The 22735-nt window shown below is 44.4% G+C and overlaps 1 protein-coding gene across 10 annotated transcripts in view; it reads right to left on the reverse strand.

The window, feature by feature from the left end:
- The window catches only part of XPO7 (exportin 7), a 598229-nt gene that overhangs the window by 396962 nt on the left and 178532 nt on the right, over nucleotides 1-22735 (reverse strand). For all 10 annotated transcript variants that reach the window (XM_085633849.1, XM_085633846.1, XM_085633854.1 and 7 more), the window contains one exon: nucleotides 8762-8866. In XM_085633849.1, coding sequence (XP_085489975.1) covers nucleotides 8762-8866 — 105 coding nt within the window. The remainder of the gene's footprint in view (nucleotides 1-8761; nucleotides 8867-22735) is intronic.

The following is a 22735-nucleotide window of genomic DNA, read 5'->3' on the forward strand; positions in this document are numbered from 1 at the left end:
TTGATTTGTTCAGCATTCTGTTCATCACCTGTTCTTTTTTGCACTAATCCGCTGGGCAGTTGTAGGAAAGGCCTCTTGCAGGTTATTGTATTCCTGTAGTTTGAACAGATGTTCAACCAACTGAACCCTTGAGTCTCCATCTTTGTCATTGGTATAAGAGGGAGCAGGTCCAGTTCTCAAGTGTTCCTTTCAGGCCACAGAGGGCAGTTCCAGATCTCTTCTGATGATACACAGGTCCAGAATATGTTTTGAAATGGGTGCCTGGAGATGCTCTATTAATACCTGGCTCTAGCTAGTGAGTGGGAATGACTTCTAGCATGCCCTGGTCAATAGATCAATGGACTAAAACTTACCAGGGCCAATCCCACCCACTTTGATCATTTTCCAGATAAAAGTATTTGGGGACACTAAATTTTGCATTTAAGGACTGGGTGGGTGTGTGGAGAATGTATTATGGTAATCATGATGTCCTTCCCCATCTAAAACTAAAATCCAGTTTGAGGAAGTCACTGTACCCTTAACAAACCCAGAAATATAAGTATGGTATAACAAAAGCAGTTCTTCAGCAACCACATCGTGGAGCTACTCAGCTAGATTGGAATCCTGCCCCCCCGCTTTCAAGTGTGTCCCAAGTGTTATATGTGAACCCAGCAGACCTGTCAAACACCATTTGACATTCAAGCAGGATTTAACACTACAGTACCAAAAAAGATGCCGAAAGTCCCCACTCTGCATATTTGGTGGAGTTCAGAGGAGTCATCTCTGTCCATTCACGTCAGCCTACTATTTGCTCTTGGAAGGCATTTCACATCTATTTAAACCTATTCAAGGCTTACTGCTGGTTGGGAGAAACTGGGGAGACAATGCTAATTAGCCGCCACGTGACCTTCTAAAAGTTACTTTTCCTTAATATTTAATAAAAATCTGACTTCACCACAGTTAGATTTTTAAAACTACTAAAAACAGTTATTTAATTATTTTTCAAGCTGGTCCTATTCCCGAAATACAGTGCTAGTATTTTACTGATACTGAGGTTTTCTATATGAGAGAGCTGGTCCAGCAATAGTAAAAATAGCTTTTAGATGCAAAGCACTGTAAGGACATGTTAGCAATACATTTCTATACGTCCTGCGTTTAAATACCATGCACCCTACCTCGGGGGCTACAAAGTCTACATAGAGGTGACTTAATAATATTCAAGAGAGCGGTTTTGAACTATCACAAGGGTTTATTTTGACGGATTGCATTGCAGTTTTTTAACTGCTATCGTCAGGCTAAATTGGTAGAGCTGAAGCCATGTTTGGACTGCCCTGCCACTGTAGTGGATGGGACAATGGGTGCTGAAGTCCACTAGTGGCATTTAACTTCCAGGTCCAGGGTACACTTTGCATCATATACTAGAGACTTACCAGCAAGTTAAATATGCCCATTAGAAGCATGCCAATTTAAGCATGCTTAAAGGAGGAGCACAGGCACTTCACTGCTGGTTAGCATGGATAACGTGCACAGAATTCTAAAGCCAGCAAATTCCAAGGTTACCACACATAAAAAAACAAATTTCCTGTCTGGGGACAAGGGGAAGCGGTGGCAAAGCGCACTAAAATATCTAGTTGTTCTCTCCCCGGGCTAAAACTAGATTTTTCAATACCTTTTGACAGATGTTCAGCTTTCAATGATATGGTATATCGAATCATCATTTACATGGCAACTGGCTTCTGTTGTATTCCGTCAAAATATTGAGAAAAAAATACCCTAATACCAAAATATCGTTTCCAAAATATTGTGATACGGAAATATCACCAGCAAGAATATCGCTGTCATAAATATCGATTTTAAGGAAAGTAATATCTATTTTTAAAATACTTAAATAATTAATATTGTTTGCAAACATATATTTGTTTAAAATATCGTTTTTTTAATGATGTATTTTAGTATATATTTTAAATGAATGTGAGGTACATTTTTGTATAATTGTTTATTTTTGTTATATATTTGTTAAATTTTTAGTAGTTATTACATTTTATTGAATTAATTTTAGTGATTTTTAGTGCCGTAGCGGGTTTTGGGTTTATATGGTGGGAAGTAATTTGATTATAATTAGGACTTCCAGTTTTTGTCGTTTTTACCGATTTTCCCGGATAAATACAGACAAAAAAATATTTATTTTCCTGTCTGTATTTATTTTTAAATACAGAAAAATACGGAAAATAGGCCTTATATGGATGATTTTTTTTACTGTCAATCATGAGTGCCAGGTCAGTAGGTGTAAAGATTGAGAGGTAAGGGAGGCGCAAACAAAACAGTAGATTTCCTAATTAAGTGAAGATCTACAGTTATTTTTGCTATTCTACAATGCACATGTTTTCAGATAACGCTATTGCACTGAATCCTGCTGAAACTTTTTGGACATTCAAATGCGAGTAAACATTTATAGTTATATAAATGTGGAAAATTACCCATTGCAGCTTCATTTATACAGAAAAAAACAAAATAAAAATTGATAAATACAGAAAAAAATCTGAAAAAATTAAACATGGATGAATACAGACGGAAATGTAAAAAAAAAAAAAAAAAAAAATACCATAAAACTGGAAGCCCTAATTTTAATACATTAATGATTATTTAAGATAATTTATTTAAATATATTAATTGTGCTATTAAATTTTTTATGTCAATTTATGTGCGGGTTGTGGGTTTTATATGGGTAAAGGGTGGGAAGCAACTTATTTTTAATTAATTAATAATTAGTTGTTAATTTAATAGTAGATAATTGATAATTATGTTAATTGTATAGTTAATTTCTTTTTTGGGTGCAGGTTGTGGGGTTCACAGAAGGAAAAGTTGGGAAATAAATTAATTTAAATGAATTAATAATTAGTTGTTGAATACTATTAAATATTTAAGAGACAATTTAAATTGTGTAATTCATTTTGTTAAATTTAATTTTAGGTGCGGGTTGTGGGGTTTATAGGGGTAAAGGGTGGAAAGTTAATTTTAATAAATTGAGGTTTAGTTTTTCATTATTTGATTGAGAATTATGTAACTTGTGCAATTAATTTATTTTTAAAGATTTTAAATGTGGGTTTTGTAGAGGTATGAATGAAATAAAATGGAAAGACCATTTTTTAAGCGCGATAGCTACCTTCAGGCATCCTAGTGCTACAGACAAAACGCGTATAGATGAACGGTTGAGGCTATTCTGGTTTGTTAAAAAGCAGAGTTTAAAGTGTTTGTGGAAGGGAAGTAATTTGGGCTCTGATCTCAGCTGGAGAGGAAGGGAAGTATGGGGTGGGGAGTAAATTAATGTTAAGCAATTAATAATTTTTAAATTATCTTTAAATTGATAATTATGCTAATTGTGTAAATACTTTTTTGTTAACTTTTATGAGTGTCTTGTGCGTTTTGTGGGGGTACATTGTGAGAAGTAAACGAATTATAATTAATTAATAATATTTCATTATAATTAGTTGATAAATATTTATATTAATAGTGTAAATATTTTGCTTTTTAAAGTTAAGTTTAGGTGCAGGTTGTGTGAGTTTTGTGGGGTTATAGGGTGGGAAGAAACTAGTTTAAATTTGTGTAATTAATATTTTTTTGTTAAATAATTTGTAGTTATTTGTGATATGTATTCAACATTGTAATATGTTTTTATTTATTTTAATTTTTAATATTAAATATATTTGTAGTTTGCTTTGTATATATATTTTTCTTTATTTACTTTGTTTTTTCAATAATTTTATTTTGTTCAAGATAGTGTTTTTTTTGTTTTTGCTTTGACTGGAGTGGGAACAGACAATTTTAACCCTCCGCAATCCAACACTTTCCCTACTGTTGTACTGATGGGAGTGGGAATAGTTAATTTTGCCCCTCCGCAATCCAACAATTGCCATTCCGTTGTATGTATCGGAGTGGGAATAGTGAATCTTACCCCTCTGCTATTCTACACTTTTTCTACTGTTGTACTGAATGAAGTGGGAATAGTACATTTTACCCCTCCACAATCCAACACTTCCCCTACTGTTGTACTGACTGGAGTGAGAATAGTAAATGTATGTCTGACCTAATACAGCCACTAAAGAGACATTAGCGTAATTGTCTTGTTAATGAACTATATCTGGCAGAGTTGAACATGGGGATGTTTAATTTTAATTAAAGAATTGCATTTTGGTATGTCTTCATGTGGCAATTCCACCACTTGTGGGGTGGGCAGTGCTCGTATTAGTGATGTACAGACTTCTCATTCATTTCTATGACTTGAGCCACGGTCACTATAAAGTCCATTTTTTTTCACTTTTTCAGTTGTACCTGCTCCTGTTGACACAGGACCGCATATGGAAGGCAGAATCGATTGGGTGTCAAATGTGAATGCTGTGGTGTCATTGGTGATAGCGGAAGAGGTTTGTTTGAGACACTTGGGTACATATTCTTGAGGTGACATAGGAGGAGCGCTATCATAATCTGTCATCTGCTGCAGATCTTCCACCATATCCAGTGGTAACTGTAGCATTGAAGGTTTGAAGTATTCGCCCAAGTCTTGTTAACCTTAATGCCCATGTGAATCATGATGTCCATCCTGGAGTGGACTGATGCAACAGTAATTTATATCCTCAAAGGGCTGAGATCTGTGATAGGCTAGATACTGTCCATGGAGATCCTTAATAGACTGCATCAGGCACTGTTGTTGGTAGTCTGCTTCCTGTCTTGAGGTCCTTCGCTCCTTCTGATCATCATCCAAATCCTGACACTTAACATTTGAGTTGAGCTGAATGATAGCACTAATTAACAACATGCCTCTAATTCTTCATCTTCTTGGAAATCTTGCAGTTTTTGTGGAGTTCGTAGCAAAACGTTGCTTGGAGATGTATGTTCATTGAAGGTGTCGACTTTGGAGTTGCAGGTATATTGCAGGTCACTGATGGGGAGTCAACGAGGAATGATTCATCATTGTGTTTGTCAAAAAGACAGTTATTGGTATAAAAATAGTAGCAGGCGCCATTAATGTAATGTGGAAAGTATCAGAGCAGTAGTCAGCTCCTGTTTCGTGAGGGTCATCACTTCTGGAGATAGAATACAAGGTCTGATAGACTTCTTTCGTGACTTCTTACATACCATTTGAAGCAGACTGTATGTCTAACATGAAATGAAATTTTAAGTGGTTTCTCAGAATACTGATGTTCTTACCCGTTTGCCTTTTTGATCGGCACCAGGAGTGCTTTTAACCGATGCACTCCCACTTAAATGAGTTTTACGGTAGTTTAGCATCTTAGAAGAAAAGGCCCTGTATATTTAACATCCTTGGATTTCTGGCCAGGACACGGGCAGTAAATACATAATTCACGAGGGTTATACTTGTACACTCTAAGCTCACTACAGGGGTCACAGACTTTGAAAAGGCCCTTTATGGTAGACTCTGGCACGCTAATGCTAAGAACTCTCAATACACCATCAGCAGGTCTTCTATGTGCCAGAGGATTAATATAGGTAACTATCGCGCATGCACGACAACGAGTATACTTACAATACATTCACATCCAAACAATGACATTTACTATTACTACATAAACCATACTTACGCATTTATGCCACATACTTTATGTACACATGTATCCATATATAAATCTATATATAAATATTTCAAAAACTCATTTTAACTTCCCATTAATGCTACTATTCCCCGAATCCTAAAAATGCTTTCCTATCCATTAACGCCACCAAACTCTGAACCCTAAAAGTCCCCACTACCCCTTAATGCTAAGCTACTCTTCCCTGAACCCTTAAAACACATTACTAAATCTTAACACTATCCTTCCCTGAATAGTTCAAACTCTTTTCTACGCCTCAATGCTACCCACTAATAAACCTTAAAGGTCCATTAGTTTAAACCCCTATACAATGCATTGTAAATGTAAAGTATTGTAATTTTCCTCGTAGTGGTAAACAAGTAGTAATAAAATGTGTTTTCATTGCGATGTATTGTACAGAATGCATTGTAATGGTGTAATATCCAGAGGACAAGCTTGATGATGAAAAATAGCTTAAGGAATTAAAAAACATACAAAAAACTCAAAAGACAGTATAGCTTCAGGAATGGATCCCCTTTGAAATGAGGTGCAGAAGAAAAATCAGAGATAATGTGAGGGGTAGAGTTGGGGCAGGTTTTGAATTCAAAGTACAGGCTGGAGACCATGGCTCTTCCATTGAGATTCTTGAGCTATTATATTAACAGTACCAACACCTTTTACAGGAATTTTTCTGTGTTTTTTACTGTTATCTGAAAGTTACTGTGGGGCTGTCACTTCAATGACAATTAAAAATAAAAGTACATAATTCTATGAAAAAATCCAATACTGGCAAATACAGGTCCAACACCAAATAAACAATGTTATGGTTCAAATCTGGGTTTTTTTCAAAAATAATATAATGCCCACATGCAACCACTGGTTGGTGGAGAGAGAATAGATGGGGAGATCAGTGGGTAGGGTGGGTAGAAAAGCCTTGGTTCAGGGGTCAGGAAACTTGAAGGAAAGAAAGTAACAGGGGGTAAACAGAGGATGTCAATGTCCCACACCACGAGGCTTAGGAAGTGAGATATAGGCAGCCCTTGGTGCTAGGCACACTCAAGTACATCTTTAAATGGAGCAAGGCCAGTATCCACTAAGAGGTGGCTAGTGGGAGGTATAGTTTGTGGCAAGCCTCAACACTCGCAGGTAGTTGGGGAAGTAACTTCTCTGAATTCTTGTGACAAGAATGCTATGCAGGGGCCCCACATTTGATCAAATACAGTAGGTTTGCTCTCCAGTGTAGTTGCTATTTTCTCCGTACCTAGAAGATCCCATAGCTAGAGTAGCCAGCCAATGCGGTCACCTAGCCATGATGACTTGTTTAGCCACAGAAAGAGCTAGCATGATCACTTTGGCTTTGTTTGAGTGCAGGGGGTAAGTCTGTTCGTTCAGGAGTTCCAAAAGGATGTAGCTGGGGAAGCAAGATAAATCTGTATCGAAAATTTATTTTATGTATGTAAATAATGCTTCCCCATTTATTTTATTAAGTTTGGGGCATCTCCAGATGGACTGGATAAATGTTCTGCACCCCTCACAGTTGTGTCAGTATCCCACGGTGACAAAGGCTTCTCATTTAAGCGCCTGCACAGGAGTACAATACAAATAGTGGGTGACTTTTTAACACTGCTTCCTTTCCTGTTGCACTGAAGGCTGAGGCGCAGGTTCAGAAGATATGTGAATTTTTTTGTTGATTTTTTTTTTGAAGTCATCATGGCCAGGTGGGCTACACATAACATCCCTGACCACATGGATTGGTTACTCAAGCTATGGCATTTTCTTAGTAGGGAGAAAATAAGAACTACATTGGAGAGGAAACATACTGTATTTGATCAAATGTAGGGCCACTGCATTTCAAAGATGTTACTTGCCCAACTACCTGCGAGTGAAGGTGCATACCACCTCTGTTTCTCAGCAGTTTTGGGCAAGGGAGTTGGTGACGTGGGGAGTTTAGTTGAGGAACTTGTACAATTCATATAGCATTCACTTATCTTCCTTTTTGGAGACCAACCATCTCTCTGAAGGTGTGAGGGGCCTGCTGGCATGAAGTTAGATTGTGGTATGGGTTATTCAATGTCCAATGTGAACATATTTCCATCTCTCTGTCTCGGGGACATCATAGTTTAATTTGCTAATACATTATTAGCTCATTAGCAGCATAAAGTTCACCTATTCTTTTGCTGTTAGCCTTGCCAGGCCAAGTATTTCTTGACAGTCATTGCGGGGTTAAAGGTTTGGTTGTCAATGATGGGTGTGAGTGGCAAGGGTTGGGGTGGAAATCCTCTTGAGATAGAGACTATCTCGGGCTCCAATGGCAGCCCCGATGACCTGAAATGAGTTACCACCTCAGGGTCTTTGTCTTTAGCCAGCCATCGTATTTTTCATATGTGACCCTGCTATAGTTTCGTCGTTAAAGGAACAATGTTTTTCAGAGGAGAGCCGGTAGCACTCCAGCAGATATTGCAGTAGAGCGGTTAAAAAAATAATTAAAGAGATTAGGAACACCTAAGCCTCCCTCGGTCCTGATCAGGTAAGCCCTTTTATTTGCCATGTAGGTTTTTCTATTTAGGATTTTGAGTAAAAAGGTAATCTTAACCTCTGTCAAAAAATAATTTTAGGGACAACCAGTAATTTGAGTGTTAGGAGGTATGTGGATCAAGTAGTCTGACAGTCTAAAAAGAGGACCACAATGGGTTTGGTAGAAACTAGGGAATAAGGATTTTAGTTTTAAGAAATAAATGAAGAGGAATCGGTATCCGGAGACAGAGAAACTGTGAAAGAAATGAAAGAGGGGGGTTATGGAAGAGACTATGAAGAGAGTACAGACACAGAAGTAGCTAAGTGGAGAAGTAATAGAGTACAGGATATCTAAAAAGACAATGAAAGCAACACTGGATTTGGAAGAAACTTTGGAGAAAAAGTCTGCCTGAGAAGGCTAGATGTACATAGGAGATTACAGAGAGAAAACGCTTTTTACAAAAAAAGGCAGAAGTCTGAGAGATACTGATGCGACAGAATAAGATCAGTGCCACTGATACACTTGGCCAATGAAATTGTGTCTGCAAGAGGCTATAGCCATTGAGAGATTATCGGAGAAGATGGGTGTCAGGGGGATAGCCCAGAGGAGGAAAGGCTTAAAGGCATCCAGGTGTCTGGAATATTTTGCATATCTATCTACCTTTGTTTCACCAAACACTTACCTGCTTCAGTAAGTTGCAGGAGAGGGTGAAGATGTCAAACAACGATGAATCGCGGAATGAAGAAGCTATTTTCCTATGCTTGGTCAAGGGATGCATCGTGTCAGCCTGATCGAAGAATACACAAAGGATCATTATAAAGTGCCCTACTCGTTTACATAGCTAAATAAAGCAACAAACGTATATCACGTTTTAAAATGACATTCATAAATGGAGTAATTGTTTCATGACCGACTAACACACAGACTTTAAAATCAAGTCAACAGATGTGTGCTAACCTGCAACACAAACTCAACGAAAGAAATCAACTTCACAACACTCTCCATGGAAATTTGACGGAAAAAAATGACCATAGGAGTAAGCCAATTATAGCTAATCATTTTGTAGCACAATGAATTTAAATTTATATGTAAGGCATTTTAAAATTGATGATGTCTCCTTACTCTTGCAAGGGGGAATTCAGCTTTCAAACATTCTTTATAGCAAGTGTCAAATTCTATGATTGGAAAACATACATATAACATCTGAGATTTCATGTAGGTCAGTGCGTAGGTGACAGAGCTCAAAACCCACAAGCAGTTTGCTTCTTGTCCGCCTACATGCTAAGTTCAAGAGCTGGCTGGGAGTGTTTCGTCCCTGTATGAGACGGTCACCTCAAAGCTGTGAGGAAGCAGCAACTGGGTGAAAAGTCAGGCGCTATGAGACAATATAGCTCACATTTGGCAGCAGACTGGTAGCTGTACACACTGCAGGAGGCAACGGAAACTAGAGCAGAATGGGGAGTCCATTATCACATGGAACTAAGTTCTGGTGATAAGAAATGTAAAGAAAGGCTGAGATGCAGTCTGCAGTCTGTTTGGCTGGATCAGGAAAAGCAAGACGCATTTCAAAGAAACAGTATAGCTCACATTGGTTAAGTGCATTAGATGCACCTGGTTAAGATTTCAAAATCCCAACTCCAGTGATGTGATTCTATGCCTTACAACACTGGACTATTTTTCAACTGGTCAATACAAAATTATGAAAGACTTTGGTCATCATTAGGGTGGCGGGCGGACTTTGTCCGCCCGCCACCCTAATGATGACCAAAGTCTTTCCTGACGCCATCCTGACGTAAAAAGGGACCACCCGCCATAAGTGCAGTGGTCCCGTGGAGGTGATTAGGATGCGCCCGTCACACTGGCGGGCGCATCCTGCATTTTCAACATTGGGGCGGGCGGTGCTTTCAGCATCACCCGCCGCAATGCCAAAAATGCATGTTGTGCATATGCATGCACAATGTGGCAGGCACCGCACTACCATGTTGTGCATGCACATGCAGGGGGGTACCATAGGTACACCCCATGTGCCGCCCCACCCCCCAACATCCTGGGGGCCCGCAAGGGGCCCCCAACTTCAAGATCTGCATGCCTTTCCGGAAAGGCTGCCCCTCCGCCTGCATCCTGATATGGTTGGTGGTGTCTAGCAGATATTAAACCCTTTTCCGCCTGGTCGACTCACTGACCGTGCGGAAAAGCGGCGGGCGGTCTTCCCGTCCGCCCCGGTCCCCCCGCCATACTAATATGGCAGGGGGAAATGGGTGGTGGGCAGGGAAGGATGTAGGGGGATCGCCACCGCCATGCGGGTGGGGGGTGATCCTAATGGACCCCTTTGTGAGGAATATGAGGCCAGAACCTAACACCTTTTGTAGACTTTGTTCTGCGAGATATACTTCCTATGAGGAGAGACGGTGTTTTAAACTTTAGCTTTATCTTGCATTAAATTGGTGATTCTGTGTATTATGTCACAATAGGCCTTATACTGTAAGCAAACCATATCAACGAAATGTTCGGAGATGCCTACTGATGGCGATTGTTACCATGCAAGAGTGGGTAAAAGGAACCCTTTCTTCCATTTACTGGATGATACCTTCAAACCACTGTTGCATGTTACAAAAAGCAGAGGAAAAGCCAACAGGTCTGTAGTTAACTTATGTACAACCTCCAACAACATGGTTAGACAGCAGATAGACTTAGCAGAGGAAGCATATGCAAGATACAAAAATAAGGTGATAGCCTCAGCCAAAAAGAACCCCCAGAACGTGGGGAATGGGGAGAGACCACTAAGAATAACAATTAAATTGTAAATAAAATGATTGAGGAGCCTGAAGAAGGTATCACAGGAAAAAGATTGCAAATTTAGAAGAGACCAGTTGGACTACCAACTAGGTATATACTTTTGCCAAAAAAATGACAACTTTTCTAGAAAAAAAACAAAAGAGAAAACAGCAAACAGTCCAATTGCTACTACAACACAACTGGACACATTTGCTTTAGGAAAGTTTCCCTTTCGGAAATAGGCACCCCACATTTTGCCTGGTATTTGATGAAATTTAGACAGTAGTGCACTAGGTTCCTGCTATCCAGGTCCCCAGTGCCAGATGTCCCTAAAACCGTTCAATTGTTCCCTCAATTAGCAATATCTTTAGCAACTTTAGAAAGTCACTAGTAAATGGCACCCCTGGTATCTAGAGCAGGGAAAGTAAAGAGGGCCTCTAAGGGCTGCCACAGATTGTGCCACCCTAAGGTACCCCTTACCACACTCATGCAAACTGCCATTGCAGGCTGTGTGATATGCTGCAGAGAAAAGTTGAAGACACAACATGGCACACCTCCTGTGTACCATGCCTGCGGACACTGCATGCGATACAAGTAAGTCACACCTACAGCAGGACGTACAGCCCTATGGCAGGGTGCATTATATTATATGTGAGAACCTATCTGCATGAGCAGATTTTCCCCTGTGATCTCCATGTCGATTCTTGGACATTGCCAGAGAACTAAGAAACATTCTTGACTATATGTACTGGGCACTGGTGATCACGAGTTCCCCAGCTACATGATGGCTGATGGCTTCACTGAAGCTAAAGATGTTTGGTATCAAACATCTTGCAATAAGCCTACAATGATTCAAATGATGGATTTATTAATAAATATTCCACCGAATCTGCCCTCCTCCAATCTGAAGAAATATGGAGACAGAATGCCGACAGGGGTCAGGCTTTGATACTACTGGACTTAAATGCAACCCCTAATACGGTGTCACACGACATACTGATTCATAGGCTTCAGGATGCCGGAATTAGAGGTAATGCCTTAAAAAGGTTCAGCTCTTTTCTACAGGACAGATCCTTTCAAGCTACACTTAAACCTTGTGTTTCGGATCAGTTCCACTCTACGGAAGGGGTCCCCTCAGGGCTCTATTCGGAGCCCCACCCTAGTTAATGTATATATGAAACCTTTGGCCGATGTCATGAAAAGTCATAAGGATCAGATGGTGTCCTAACCAGACGACACGACACACAATAGTAAATCTGTCGGACCCCACCGCCATCATGGCAAACAGGTTAAGGGCCTGCTTATCTGAGGTTGTAGTTTGGATGACCGACAACTGTTTAAAACTAAACACTAACAAAACAGAGATCTTGCTGATCGGAAAAACTCCCTCTATTTGGACATCAGCCTGGTGGTCAGTGTCTCTGGGGGAACCCTCAGCTCCCAAACGTAATCAAGACCCTGGGTGTAATCTTCGATTCAAAATTAAGTTTTGAAGACAAGATTATGAGACCGGCAGGGAAATGTTTTGGAACCCCTGAAGATTCGAAGAAAAATCCTCGATCTAATTCCTACTAGATCCAGGAAAACCATAGTCCACACACTTATCTCCTCCTAGCTGGGCTATGGGAATGTACTTTACATAGGGGCATCCAAAGGCAGCCTCAGACTGTTGCAACGAGTTCAGAATGCAGCAGCTAGACTGATTTTAAATCTCCAGAAAAGATAGTCAGCTTCCAGCGCCCTAAACTTGTTACACTGGCTTCCAGTTACGAAAAGGATTTACTTCAAAGCCCTACGTATAGGTCGCCGCATCGTAAAGAAACATTGCCCCAGCTACCTTCAACCTGTGGTTCAAAAATACGCTCCTAGCCGCAACCTCAGATCCTCGGACGCCAATTTGGCAACTGTGCGTAAGATCAGAAGGGCGAGACTGGGAGCTAAATCCTTTGCCCACATAGCGCCCAAATAATGGACCTCCCTTCCCAAGGTCCTCAGAGACTCTCCATCGGAAGGAATATGCTACTTACCAGTATGCATCTGTTCTTGGCATGTAGAGCTGCAGATCTGTACACTTTTGCATAGATCGCCATCTGGTGTTGGGCCCGGATGTTTGCAGTTTGTTTTTCTTCTTGGACAGTCTTTGGAAGTCACGAGTTCGGTGACTCCTCCTTCGGTCCGTACTGCGCATGGGCTTCGGCTCCATCCTCAGATTGTTTTTCGCCAGCAGGGAAATGATGGAGCGTAGTGATAACAGTAAGAAACCCATGTGTGTTGTATCTAAATAAGATAGACTGGAACGGATACAGGTAGCCGGGGAGGCGGGTGGGCGTGTACAGATCTGCAGCTCTACATGCCAAGAACAGATGCATACTGGTAAGCAGCATATTCCGTTCGAGGCATATGAGCTGCAGATTGTACACTTTTGCATAGATTATATAGCAGTACCCAGCCCTAGCGGCGACCACCGGTATCCGTTGCAGCGGTTTGAAATAGTGTCTTTAGTACAGCCTGGCCCACACTAGCTTGTTGCTTGGAATGCACGTCTACACAGTAATGTTTTGTGAAGGTGTGCGGAGTGGACCATGTGGCTGCCTTGCAGATGTCATCTAAGGGTATGTTCCCTAGAAAAGCCATAGAAGCCCCTATCTTTCTTGTAGAGTGGGCTTTAGGTGGAACAGATAATGTTCTTTTTGCTTTGTGATAGCAAATTTGAATGCACTTAACAATCCACCTAGCTATCCCTGATTTAGAGATGGGGTTACCTTTATGCGGTGGAGAGAAGGAGACAAACAATTGTTTGGTCTTCCTGAAAGGTTGCGTTCTTTGTATGTAGTACAACAAAGCCCTTTTAACATCAAGTGTATGTAAAGCCCTTTCCGCAACAGATTGAGGTTGCGAGAAAAAAAAACGGTAATTCCACCGATTGTTTAAGATGGAAGGGGGAAATGACTTTGGGCAGAAATTTTGGGTTTGTACGAAGTATCACCTTGCGGTGATGTATCAGCAAAAAGGGTTCTTGTATAGTGAACGCTTGTATTTCACGAACCCTTCTAAGGGAAGTGATAGCAATGAGGAAAGCTGTTTTCCAGGTGAGGAACTGTAGCTCACATTTATGCATTGGTTCGAAAGGCGGACCCATTAGCCGTGTAATAACTACGTTTAGATTCCATACAGGGGAGGGTGGTGCCCTGGGTGGAATTACTCGTTTTAGGCCTTCCATAAAGGCTTTAATAGCGGGGACTCTGAACAGTGATCAATGCTGTCTGTTTTGTAGGTAAGCAGCAATTGCTGCGAGGTGTAGACGTATGGATGAATATGCCAGGTTACACCTTTGAAGATGGAGCAGATAGCATATATGCTATGCTGTATGGATGCATCTAAAGGGTTGATTGTATTGTTACGGCAGTAAACAACGAATCTCTTCCACTTTGCGGAATAGCATGCTTGAGTGGTAGGGTGTCTGGCTTCCTTGATAATGTTCATGCAATCAGGGGGAAGGTTAAGGTATCCAAATTCTAAGATTTCAGGAGCCAGATCGCAAGGTTGAGCTGAGCTGGGTCCGGGTGCCTGATTTCTCCATGGTTCTGTGTTAGGAGGCATGGGGACAGGTGCAGTTTTTGATGTGGTACTACCAATAGCTGTAGCAGTGTGGTGTACCACGGCTGCCTGGCCCATGTTGGAGCTACCAGAATGAGTGTGAGGGAGTGCTGCTGTAGCTTCCTTACCACTAACGGAATTAGTGGAAGAGGTGGAAAGGCATATGCAAATTTGCCTGACCAGTTCATCCATATCGCATTGCCTTTGGACAATGGGTGTGGGTATCTGGCGGCGAAGCTTGGGCATTTTTTGTTTTCGTGGGTGGCGAAGAGGTCTATCTGAGGATGCCCCCACTTGTGGAAGAATGGGCGAAGAACTTGTGGATGCAGTTCCCATTCGTGCATTTGCTGCGTTTGTCTGCTGAGCAGATCTGCCATGGTGTTTTGTATGCCTGGGACGTGCTGTGCCAGGAGAAAGATTTTCTGTGGAATTGCCGATCTCCATATGCTCGGTGCTAAGCGGGAGAGCTGGAGAGAGTGTGTCCCCCCTGTTTTTGAATATAATACATCGCAGTCATATTGTCTGTGCGAATGAGGACTGCTTTGGCTGAAATTTGTTTCTGAAAGGATTTCAGGGCTAGAAAGATCGCCAATAACTCCAAATGGTTGATGTGGAGTACTTTTTGCTGTGGCGTCCATAGACCTTGCACTGTGAGGTGTAGAAGGTGCGCTCCCCAGCCGGAGAGCGATGCGTCCGTTGTTAGAATCACCTGAGGTACCGGGTCCAGGAACGGCCGCCCTTTGGAAAGGTTTGTGGTGTTCCACCACTGCAGAGAGTGATGGGTGCGGCCGTCCACCTACACCAGATCCGTCAGCTGTCCCTGGGCCTGGTTCCACTGCCGTGCTAGGCACTCTTGGAGTGGACGCATGTGGAGTCTTGCATGGGGCACTATAAAGATGCAAGATGCCATCATCCCTATTAGCTTCATAAACCCTCGTGCTGGGAGAGAGTGTTGAAGAGTGAATGTTTGGCGCAAGGCTTGTATGCTGGCGATTCTAGCTGAATTGGGATAGGCTATAGCCTTGGAGGTGTCTATAGTGGCCCGAGATATTGCTTTGTGTGAGATGGTATGAGGTGGGACTTTTGATGGTTCACCGTGAAGCCTAGCCGGTGGAGCAGTTGGATGGTGCTGTTTGTATGTCGCACACATTGGCTGTAGGACGCGGCTTTCAAGAGCCAGTCGTCCAAGTAAGGGAAGACGTGAATGTTTTGCCTTCTGAGGTGAGCTGCTACTACTGCTAGGCATTTGGTAAACACCCGTGGTGCGGTTGTGACCCCGAAGGGGAGAACCTTGAATTGGTAATGCTGACCACAAACCTGAGGTACTTCCTGTGAGAAGGGTGTATTGGGATATGAAAGTATGCGTCTTTCAAGTCCAGTGTAGTGAGAAAGTCTCCCTGACACAGGAGAGGGAGAACTTGTTGGAGGGTGACCATATGGAAATGGTCCGAATGTATGTATGCATTTAGAGGCCGGAGGTCTAGAATGGGCCGTAGGGTCTCGTCTCTCTTTGGGATTAGAAAATACAGAGAGTAGACCCCTAGATTTTGCTGATTGACGGGGACCTGCTCTATAGCTTGTTTTTGGAGGAGGGAGATCACCTCCTGTTTGAGCAGTATGGTGTGTTCTTGTGACATTGTACGGTGCCTGGGTGGAATATTGGGTGGGGTAGATGTTAGTTCGAGACAGTAGCCTGACTGAACAATTTGTGTCACCCATTTGTCTGATGTTATGGTCTCCCAGGTCTGAAGAAAATATTGTAGCCTGCCCCCGACTGGAGTGGAATGGTCTGGGGGAAGCGGGGGAAAGTCATTGGGCGGGTGGTGTGGCAGAATGGGTGTTGTTGGTTGTGCCCCTGCCTTTATTATTGTTTCCCCTATAACCACCTCTCTGATAGCCCTTTGAGAAGGTATTCTGAGGAGGGGACTTGTAGGAAGTAGAGGCGTTATCGGCAGAGTAACCACTGCCTGTGCCCCGAAAGGAGGAACAACGAAATGAACGTCTAGGGGTATGGGATTGTAATGCCCCCATAGACTTTGCCGTATCCGTGTCCTTTTTCATTTTCTCCAATGCTTCGTCCACCTTTGGACCAAATAGGTGTTGTTGGTCAAAGGGGTGATTTAATATAGATGCCTGGACTTCTGGCTTAAACCCTGAGATTCTGAGCGAGGCATGACGACAAAGCAAAACACTGGCGTTTATCGCTCTCGAAGCTGTGTCTGCTGCGTCGAGGGCACATTTAATTGAGGTATTGGTGATGAGCTTTCCCTTCTGTATTAGCTCCTGAGCCCTGTGTTTATGTTTGTCTGGGAGGTGTTGCATGATAGCCTCCAGTTCATCGTAATGTGCTCTATCATAACGTGCAAGCAGAGCTTGTGTGTTGGCAATGCGCCACATATTTGCGGCCTGCGAGGCAGTGCGTTTACCAGACGCATCCAAGAGCTTTGACTCCTTATCTGGTGGGGGAGCCTCCCCTGAGGATTGAGAGTTAGACCGCTTCCTAGCTGTGGATACCACCAAAGAGTCCAAGGGAGCAGGTCATTTAATATATGCAGGATCTGTGGGGGCTGCTTTATATTTTTTCTCTATCCTGGGGTTTAGTACCCTAGCTCTGACTGGGTCCTTGAACACCTCTGCAGCATGTTTGGTTACCCCTTTTAGCATGGGCAATATTGCTGAGGCCTTATCTTGTATATCAAAAGTGTCCAGCAGGAAATCGTCCTCAACTGGCTCGCTATGTAATTCTACCCCATGGTAGTGTGCCGCCCGCTGTATTAAGTGGTGGAACCCCAGGGAGTCCTCTGGAGGAGATGGCCTGGATGGATAAATGTCATCCTGAGGCATATCTGGCACATCGGGGTTGTGGTAATCCTCCCATGGGTCTGGTGTCCCTGGAGGTGTGGGGTCTATTGGGGCGTCTGCCGGGTCATAATCTGGATCTCCATAATCAGGGTCTGGAGATGGGGTCGGAGACCGGTGAGGCAAAGGTGGTGGAGATATGGGAGGTGGAGGAGGTGGAGAAAGTGGAGGAGGTGGTGGAGAGGGTACTCTGAAGGGGGATGTGGCAGAGTCCTTCCGTTTTGGCGGTGGAGGAGGATCTGGCTTGTGTAAATGTCTTTTTTTGGAAGACAAAGTTAGATGACCAGTCTTTGGATCCTTTGTTAAAGTTTTTTGATAAGGATCAGGCGTAAACAGTTCTTGTGGCACCGAATCGTCTGTCGGTGCCGATGTTTTCGGAGCCGAGGGCTTCGATGGTTTCTCCATGCCATGCTTTTTCGGAGTCTCCGATTTCTTCGGTGCCGAGGCGGTCTTCGGCGCCGGAGCGTCGGTGCCGAGGGACTTATGCTTATGCTTTATCGGCACCGAGAGTGCAGGTTTCGAGCCCGATGACTTCGGAGCCGAACTGGACGTGGTTTTCTTCGGTGCCGAACGGTGTTTTTCGGCACCAGGAGTAGGCTGGCTCGAGCCCGAGCCGCCGGGAGACTTATGATGCTTCGACACCGGGCCCGAAGGTGGGGTGATAGAAGCTGTATGTTTGGTTTTCCCTAGGCCCGGAGGCGAAGGTGTAACCCGAGTCTCTTTCGGTGTGGGTAGGGGAGTTGGAGGGGGTAAAGTACTCACGACCCTCTGCGCCGGTGTGATCTCCTCCAGGTCGGAGTCGTCGGCCTCGGAAGCGCCGAAGAGTTCTTCCTCCTGCTCTGTGTGCTGCTGCCCCGAAGCTCCGGTGTCGTCTCCGAAGATGTCGGGTGGAGCCGAAGTCGATGAGTGCGCCATGGTGCGTCGAGCTCTTCGATCCCGGATGGTCTTTTTCGATCGAAAAGACTTGCAGGCGGGGCAGTCTCGAGCCTCGTGTTCTGGAGAGAGGCAGAGGTTACACACCTGATGGAGGTCGGTGTGGGGAAATTTAGACCCACATTTTGGGCACTTTTTGAAGGGAGTCCTTTCCATCGGCCGAGACCGGAGTCGAGGGAGGCCCGTAGGCCGGTGCCGATGTCTGGAATCGAAAAGTGCCGCCGAGAGAGATGAAGAAGATGCTTTCTCTTAAGAATCTCGATGGACGAGGATTTTCCGTCGAAGGTCGAACTGGAAAGGTTCGAAGCCGGAGCACGAAGTATCACATCCGAGCCCGATGGCGGAAAAAAACTATCTGAGGATGGAGCCGAAGCCCATGCGCAGTACGGACCGAAGGAGGAGTCACCGAACTCGTGACTTCCAAAGACTGTCCAAGAAGAAAAACAAACTGCAAACATCCGGGCCCAACACCAGATGGCGATCTATGCAAAAGTGTATAATCTGCAGCTCATATGCCTCGAACACTGATTTTAGGAAGAAACTGAAAACATGGCTTTTTAGCAATGACCTTAACTTCTAGTCTACTACCGTCTACTGTATTCCTCTAATATCTAGAACCCCCACTATTTCTTCTCCTAATAGAATTTTAGGGTTCAGCTCGGAGACACACCATTGTGGTGTATTCATGCGCTTTATAATGAATATGCTACTTACCAGTATGCATCTGTTCTTGGCATGTAGGGCTGCTGACATTCATATCTGTGCATAGATCGCCGCCTAGTGTTGGGTCCGGATGTTTGCACGTTGTTGTCCTGGAAGAGTCTTCGAAGTATCCTTGGATAGGTGACTCCTCCCCTGGACTACAGTGCGCATGGGCATCCTCTCCATCCTCAGATTGTTTTTCGCCATTGTGGCAGTGATGGAGTAGATACAGAAAGTGATGACCATGCTTGCAGTAATTCTGAGAGCTGCAGCTGCGACAGGCGCCGGGGAGGAGGGAGGGCGATATGAATGTCAGCAGCCCTACATGCCAAGAACAGATGCATACTGGTAAGTAGCATATTCAGTTCGAGGCATGTGGGCTGCTGAATTCATATCTGTGCATAGAATACATAGCAGTGCCCTCTATTGGCGGCGGCTACCCGTGCCAGCTGCAGCGGTCTGAAAAAGTGTTTTGAGAACAGCCTGTCCTACAGCTGCCTGCTGTTTTGACTGCACATCTACGCAATAGTGTTTTGTAAATGTGTGTGTAGTGGACCATGTGGCTGCTCTGCATATATCATGCAGGGGAATATTTCCTAGGAAGGCCATGGAAGCCCCCAACTTACGTGTTGAGTGGGCTCGTGGTGGAATAGTTAATGTGCGTTTTGCTTTTTGATAACAGATTTGAATACACTTAACTATCCATCTGGCTATCCCTGCTTTGGAGATGGCGTTACCTTTGTGGTGTGGGGCAAAGGCAACGAACAGTTGTTTTGTCTTCCTGAAGGGTTTAGTCCTATCGATGTAGTACATGAGGGCCCTCCGTACATCTAGTGTATGTAGTGCCCTTTCTGCAACAGTTTGTGGGTTTTGGAAGAAAACTGGCAGTTCAATAGTCTGATTCATGTGGAACTGCGATATTACCTTGGGCATGAATTTGGGGTTGGTACGTAGTACGACCCTGTTGGTGTGAATCTGTATAAATGGCTCTTGAACGGTTAGTGCCTGGAGTTCACTAACTCTTCTTAGGGAAGTGATCGCTACAAGGAAGGCCACTTTCCAGGTAAGGAATTGAATCTCGCATGAGTGTAGAGGTTCAAAGGGTGGACCCATCAGGCGTGTGAGGACCAAGTTGAGGTTCCACATTGGAGCCGGTGGGTGGCTTGGTGGAATGACTCGTTTGAGTCCTTCCAAGAATGCTTTGATGGCAGGCACTCTGAATAGAGAGAGGTGCTGCCTGGTTTGCAGATAGGCTGAGATTGCGGTCAAATGGACACGTATAGAGGTGTACGCCAGATTGCATCGATATAGGTGTAAGAGGTAACAGATGATGTTTTGGATGGATGCGTCCAGCGGGTTGATGTCATTATTACCGCAATAAATGACGAACCTTTTCCATTTGGCTGCATAGCAAGCTCTGGTAGTGGGTCTCCTGGCCTCCTTGATGATGTCCATACAGTCAGGTGGCAGGTTGAGATAGCCAAACTCTAGGACTTCAGGAGCCAGATCGCCAGGTTCAGCTGTTGCGGATCTGGGTGCTGAACCTCTCCATGGTTCTGCGTCAAATGCGCGGGTTTGATCCGCAGCCTTTGATGCGGCACCACGGAAAGTTCGAGGAAGGTGGTGTACCACGGCTGGCGTGCCCACGTGGGAGCAACTAGGACGAGTGTCAGGGAGTGTTGTCGGAGTTTGCGGGCCACTAGCGGTATCAATGGCGCTGGGGGAAAAGCGTACGCAAATCTGCCGGACCAGTTCATCCATATCGCATTGCCCTGCGACTGCGGATGTGGGAATCTGGCGGCGAAGCTTTGGCATTTTGCGTTTTCGCTTGTCGCGAATAGGTCTATCTCCGGATGACCCCATTGCTGGAAGTACGGTTGGAGTACTGATGGGTGTAACTCCCACTCGTGCATCTGGTGGCTGTGTCTGCTGAGCAGATCCGCCATCTGGTTGTCCTTGCCAGGGAGGTGTTCCGCCATGAGGAACATGTTCCTTTGAATGGCCCACTTCCACATGCTCTGAGCCAGATGAGACAACTGTGGAGAGTGTGTTCCTCCCTGTTTCTGTATGTAGTACATTGCGGTCATGTTGTCCGTCCGGATCAACACGACCTTGTTGCATAGATGTACTTTGAATGCCTTCATGGCTAGGAAGATTGCCATCAGTTCCAGAAGGTTGATGTGCAACTTCTTTTGTTGTGTTGTCCATAGTCCCTGCACTGTGTAGTGGAGTACATGAGCTCCCCATCCCTGGAGAGACGCGTCCGCTGTCAGTACTATCTGTGGGACAGGCTCTTGGAATGGTCGGCCCTTGCAAAGGTTTTGTGGATTCCACCAATGCAGAGAGTTGTATGCCCGACCGCTCACCAACACTAGGTCTTTCAACTGTCCTTGAGCCTGATTCCACTGACGTGCTAGGCACTCCTGAAGTGGGCGCATATGTAATCTCGCGTGCGGGACTATGAAGATGCAGGAGGCCATCATGCCTATCAACTGCATAAACACTCGCGCTGGAAGTGAGTGATTGGGTTTGAACTTGGAGATCAGCAGTTGTATGCTGTTGATCCTCACTAAATTTGGCTGAGCTGTGGCCGCCAGAGTGTCTATAGTCGCACCTAGGTACTGTTGTACGTGTGCGGGCTGGAGATGGGACTTTGGATAATTTAGTGAGAATCCCAGACTGTGAAGAAGGTGAATGGTGCGGGACACGTGGCTTGCACATTGCTGGGCTGACTTCGCTTGAACGAGCCAGTCGTCTAGGTAGGGGTAGACGTGTATATGCTGCCTCCGTAGATGTGCTGCCACCGTAGCTAGGCACTTCGTGAAAACCCTGGGCGCTGTTGTCACGCCGAAGGGAAGGACTTTGAACTGATAGTGCTGCCCTTGAACAGTGAACCTGAGGTATTTTTTGTGTGAGGGGTGGATGGGTATGTGAAAGTACGCATCCTTGAGGTCCAGTGTGGCTAGGAAGTCTCCCTGCTTGAGAAGCGGAAGGACTTGCTGTAGAGTGAGCATGTGAAAGTGCTCTGAAAGAATGTACTGGTTCAGGGGTCTGAGGTCTAATATAGGTCGGAGCGACCCGTCCTTTTTTGGAATTAAGAAGTAGAGGGAGTACACTCCCGTACCCTGCTCGTGGATGGGTACGACCTCTATAGCGCCTTTTAGAAGCATACTTTGCACTTCTTGCTGTAAGAGCGTTAAGTGCTCTGAGGACATAGGACGGCTTCTTGGTGGTATTGTGGGTGGAGTGGAGGTTAACTCCAGACAGTAACCGTATTTTACAATATCTTTGACCCACCTGTCCGTGGTGATGGAATTCCACGTGGACAGGAACCTTTGTAGCCTTCCCCCGACAGGTGTTATGTGGTCGGGAGGAAGGGAGAGGGCGTCACTGCTTGTTCTTGGGGGAGGACCTGGTGTTGCCGTAGCCACGTCCTCTGCCCTTTGTACTGGAGCCACGATATCCACCTCGGGTGTTTTTATCGTAGGTGGTCTGTGTATTGCCTTTGTTATATGTTTGTTGTGACCCCTGTCCTCTACCTGCTCCCTTGTTTCCGGGGCGACGAAAGGAGCCGCTCCGAAAGGACTGAGTTTGTAGGGCGCCCATGGACTTTGCAGTGTCCGTGTCCTTTTTTATCTTTTCGAGGGTGGTGTCAACCTCTGGCCCGAATAAATAGTCGGGGTTGACGGGCTGGTTCAGTATATTGTTTTGTACCTCAGGCTTGAATCCTGAGATCCGTAGCCAGGCATGTCGTCGCAGCATGACGCTTGTGTTTATGGCTCTGGCAGCC

The sequence above is a fragment of the Triturus cristatus genome, chromosome 11, assembly GCF_964204655.1.
Source record: "Triturus cristatus chromosome 11, aTriCri1.1, whole genome shotgun sequence".
Classification (NCBI taxonomy): Eukaryota; Metazoa; Chordata; class Amphibia; order Caudata; family Salamandridae; genus Triturus; species Triturus cristatus.